Source organism: Manihot esculenta, chromosome 2 (assembly GCF_001659605.2).
Source record: "Manihot esculenta cultivar AM560-2 chromosome 2, M.esculenta_v8, whole genome shotgun sequence".
NCBI classification, from domain to species: Eukaryota; Viridiplantae; Streptophyta; class Magnoliopsida; order Malpighiales; family Euphorbiaceae; genus Manihot; species Manihot esculenta.
Window position 1 is genome coordinate 16485630 of NC_035162.2, and position 5319 is coordinate 16490948.

At 34.7% G+C, this 5319-nt stretch overlaps 1 protein-coding gene across 1 annotated transcript; it reads left to right on the top strand.

Moving 5' to 3' along the window:
- Positions 1–283: 283 nt before the first annotated feature.
- LOC110609237 (patellin-3) lies at positions 284–2945 on the top strand. The gene is made up of 4 exons (XM_021748681.2): positions 284–1749; positions 1860–1984; positions 2121–2262; positions 2374–2945. The coding sequence occupies exons 1-4, from the start codon at positions 433–435 to the stop codon at positions 2626–2628; spliced, it is 1839 nt and encodes a 612-aa protein (XP_021604373.1). The 5' UTR covers positions 284–432; the 3' UTR covers positions 2629–2945.
- Positions 2946–5319: the final 2374 nt, after the last annotated feature.

The following is a 5319-nucleotide window of genomic DNA, read 5'->3' on the forward strand; positions in this document are numbered from 1 at the left end:
AAAACATAAATATTTTTAATTTAAAAAAAATCTAATTAAAATTTATCCTAAAAACAGATAAATATAAATTTATTTAGAAATTTTCAAGTGAATTCCATTCTCCATAAAATAAACACTGTTTGAATATATAATTAAGTGGGTCTCACCAACAGCCAACAGCGGTTAAGAACAGAGAAGAGTTGTGGGTCCCACTAAACAAAGTGGCGAAGTAGCTGGCAAACCGGTCCCGACAGACTGGTTTCTTCCCCATGTAAATGAACCTTTCCTTTCTTCTTCTTCTTCTTCTTTTTTAAGCCTTAGCCTTCCCTCTCAACTTCTCTATTCTCTCTCTTTCTCTCTCTCTCTCTTCTTTACAATTTTTTCTATCTCTGTTCTCTGTGAACGCTGATTCTTTTTTCTTGATCTCTCGAGAGCAAATCATCATCATCGCCCATGGCTGAGGAGACTCAGAAGCCTGCAGCACCTGCACCGGAGGCTCCTTCTACTGAGGAGGTCGTAGTGGAGAAGCCTGTTACTGAGAAGGAGCCTCTACCTGCTACTGAATCTGAACCTCAGGCACCGGAGAAGCCTGCAATTGTGGTTGAGGAGGAGGTCGTTGCTGTTGAAGCTGAGAAACCTAAGGAAACTGAGGAAGTTAAGATTCCTCAATCTGTTTCTTTTAAGGAAGAGACTAATGTTGTTGGGGAACTTCCTGAATCTCAAAAGAAAGCCCTTGATGAGTTGAAACAGCTCATCCAAGAAGCACTTAATAAGCATGAGTTCACTGCCCCGCCGCCGCTGCCACCTGTGAAAGAGGAGGCGAAGCCGGCTGAGCCTGAAAAGACTGAGGAGAAAGCCGAGGAGAAAGTTGAAGTCAAGGAGGAAGAGAAAACTTCTGATGCTCCTTCTACAAGTGAAGAGCCTAAAACTGAAGAAGAACCTAAAGCCGCCGAGGTTGAGACTGTAACTCCACCACCCCCACCGCCAGTGGAAGTCAAGGGAGAGGAGAAGGTGGAAGTGAAAGAAGAAAATAAGGATGAACTACCGGCTGAAGCTGTTGTGATCGCTGAAGTGGTGGCGGCGAAGGTGACTACTGTGGATGAGGATGGAACCAAGACGGTAGAGGCAATTGAGGAGACCGTAGTAGCGGTTTCTTTAGCTCCTCCTGCTGCAGAGGAGCCAGCACCGGCTAAAGAAGTTGAGGCCGCTCCAACGGAGGAAACCAAAACAGAGGAAACTCCTGCTCCTCCACCACCACCACCGGAGGAAGTTTTCATCTGGGGAATTCCACTCCTTGGAGATGAGAAGAGCGATGTGATCCTCCTGAAATTCCTGAGAGCCAGGGATTTCAAGGTGAAGGATGCCTTCACCATGATCAAGAACACTGTACGCTGGAGAAAGGAGTTTGGAATTGATTCTCTGCTTGAAGAAGACCTTGGAAATGAATTGGAAAAGGCTGTGTTTATGCACGGATTTGACAAAGAAGGTCACCCTGTGTGCTACAATGTTTTTGGTGCTTTCCAGGACAAGGAGCTCTATCAGAATTCGTTTGCTGATGAGGAGAAGCGTGTGAAATTCCTGAGATGGAGGATTCAATTCCTGGAGAAGAGCATCAGGAAGCTCGATTTCAGTCCCAATGGAATCTGCACTATTGTCCAGGTCAACGATCTTAAGAATTCTCCAGGGCCTGCTAAGAGGGAGCTTAGGCAGGCAACCAATCAAGCCGTCGCTTTGCTTCAAGATAACTATCCTGAATTTGTTGCCAAGCAGGTGAGTATTCCAACACAACCCATATAGTCAATTGACGATTAATTCTTCAATATTAACTTGTTTTTTTGTTTATTTGAGTCTTGATTTGATATGGGTTTTGGTGTATATAGGTGTTCATCAATGTTCCATGGTGGTACCTTGCATTTAATAGGATGATTAGTCCTTTCCTGACACAGAGGACCAAGAGCAAGTTTGTTTTTGCTGGTCCATCAAAATCTGCTGAGACCCTTTTCAGGTAAGTGAAATAAAATTCTCTTTTCTCTGTTGATCATTAATGGATCTCTAGAAATATTTCATTTTGTCCCCTATTGTTTCATCATCATCAATGGCTCTTCCTCTAAAATCCATTTTGTTCTTTCCTTCATAATCAGATACATAGCTCCTGAGCAAGTCCCAGTTCAGTATGGTGGACTAAGCAGGGAAGGTGAACAAGAATTTAATGTTGCTGATTCTGCCACTGAGGTTATAATCAAGCCAACAACCAAACATACTGTTGAATTCTCATTATCTGAGGTGGGCATCTATACTTATTAAATCATCTTGAATCTCAGTTTTGCAAATGATAAATTTACCATCAACCCATTTGATGATTTATGCTCCATTATTGGATTACTGAATTTGCAGAGGTGCCTTCTGGTCTGGGAACTCAGAGTTCTGGGTTGGGATGTAAGCTATGGAGCCGAGTTCGTGCCGGATACAGAAGATGGTTACACTGTTATTGTATCAAAAACCAGGAAGATCAGCTCAACTGATGAACCTATTATCAGTGACACCTTCAAGATTGGTGAATCCGGCAAGGTAGTGCTCACCATTGATAACCAAACATCCAAGAAGAAGAAGCTTCTGTATAGGTCCAAGACCAAACCCTTGTCTGAATGAGCTTCAACTTCAAAAATCCAATGCCATTGTGGGGGAATCAAGTAGAAGACATGGAATGGAATTGCAGAAATAAGAAACAGGGTTTTTTTATTTTATTTTATTTTTTGAAAATCTTTGTTTAAAATGAATTTTTGTTATATAAAGTCTGGGGAATTTATTTATTAGTTTTGTTGGGGGAGATTTTGTTAATTGGTGTTGGAGTGGATACATATTACTGGTAAAGAACAATCTGGGAAATGCATTGGACAGACAATATTTGAGGTTGTTTTATGTGTTGTTGAATATAAATGTATGTGTCCCACCTGTTGACAGCTTTCTGTTATCATTCTTAATACTCTTGCCAGTAAAATTTATGTAAAAATTTTGTGTGTAAAACATCTTTTCTATTTTTGTCATTTTTTCCTTGTGAGATAAGTACTTGAATGTTTAATTTTTGCATTAAAAATCTGATTTTGGGCAATTCAGATCAGATCAACGTTTTTTTTTTATCCTAGGTAACTCTTTCTTGTCCTTATCCGTTTTTTTTTTTTTTGTCCTGTATTTGAAAGAAACAACGTTTGCAGCTTTGTGTGCTTTCTTTGTCAACTCATGCTATTTGTCTTCATGATTAACATACCTAACAAAGACTTCTTTCCATTGACTCATAATTTTCTACTATTTGAAGATAATGTACAAATTTGCATTAATTATCTCTTGTATATTACATACACGTTATTTTCTCATTTTTAAAATATTTTCCTTTTTTATTTAAAAAAATTATAGTTTATTTTCCTTTTTAATTTAAATTTAATTTAATAAAAATTGAAATTTATAGATTAATATAAATAAAAAATTCAAAAATGATTAATAAATATATGAATGAAATTCAACATCTAATCTTGGAAATTTTAGAATAGTTGGATGATTTTGAGAGTAGTGGGACCAGGAAGGAGATATGTTTAATGAGTTTGGTAAGGTATTCCATGCTTTGCATAGACAAAAGGGAATTGGATTAGAAATAGTGTTTTTTTTTTTTTCACCCAATTTATACTATAAGCACATTTAACCACGATTAAAAAAGAGAAATGAAAGGAAGAAGACAAAAAGAGGCAAAAATAAATCAAATCAATCAATCAAACTAAACCCAATAATCAAATGGATGGAAACAAACACTGTTGTTACATTCCTGCCGTACAAGCTCATACCACTACAGAATGAAATCGAAGCAAGCTCAAAGGGAAGAAAACAAAGCAGAATTACCGAAAATAATAATATCAAAAGAAAATCCTTTTTGCTCCGAAAAAAAAAAGTCAAAAAAATAAAAGGAAACTCAACAAATACAGCCAAGACTAAACCCAAAAAAACCTAACCCGACTCTTCCACTTTTCTTTTACAAGGATTAGTAAATCTGTGACTAAAAAAAAAGCATTTAAATAAAAAAAAAAGCACACAACAACTGAACACAGACTAAAAAAATTGTTTTTAATTTAATTTTATTTTAAAAAGGTTGGATAGAAATCCACGTTTCGTCCGCTTAATCATTTTCTCCACTCCACCATTCTCATCAAACATACTTAATTCATATCATTGAACACGGCAAAAACCTCCTTTTGCTGCCTTAATTATAATACTAATTATTATTATATTTAATAATAATAATAATAACAATTAACAGAAAATTTTAATAAAATGGGCTTTAATTTAATAAAATAAAAATATAAAATTTAAATTATTAAATTTTAAAAATAAAAAATTTATTATAAAATTTAACATTCAGCACTTCGAATTAATTGATCTTGATGAAATCAAATTAGATCTGATTCAATGGTTACATCACTTGGTTTCTCCACATATTTAAAAAAATTATACCCCACCAACAGCGAATACCACTGTGTATACCAGGATTGGTAATTCGTGGAGATGAGTTTAATAGATGCTTGTGCTGCGGTATTAATAGAAATAAGTTGAGAACCACAAGACACAGTAGGGAATTGCACAACTGAAGGGGTTGAAGGGGTTGTTGTACTCTCAACGGTAGAAGATGGCAGATCCATAATAGATCGAAAAAAATGCTGTTAAGCTTTCAGCTCTGATACCAACAGAGAACAGAAAAAGTGTGTATTATTATGAATAACAAATGAATTTAAATATATATATACAATCCGTTTACATCTTATAAATAAGAGAGTTATACATATCCAAATACAATATAAAACTATTTCAAAACATTTAAAAAAGATTTAGTATTATCCTTATCTATTAATATATTTACTCTTAAATGTATCAGAATAAATTTAGATTCTCTACTTTAAAATTTTTTTTAAAAAATATATAATTTAGAAAAATATATAAATTAAATAGTAGAGTCCTCAATTACTTTTTTAATTAGTAATGAAGGAAGATTAATAAAATAACATTTTCTTAAGGGTCTTAATCTGAATGTCATTTTCACGTGTAAGCCTATCAAAACCTAAAATCGAGAGAAAAAAAAAACGTAATAATAATGGTTGTCAAGTAAAGAAGCTAGACGTCTAGAGATGATGAGATCATAGAACGTTCTTATCTAGATATTAAGTCTAGATGATTAATTATTTTTTTTACTATAAGATTTTATTTTCAAAATTCAAACTAAGCATAATTATAAAAAGAACCATGTAAAAAAAATTATTTCGTGATAAAATCAATCAAATCATTCGCTCAAAAAATTTAAAA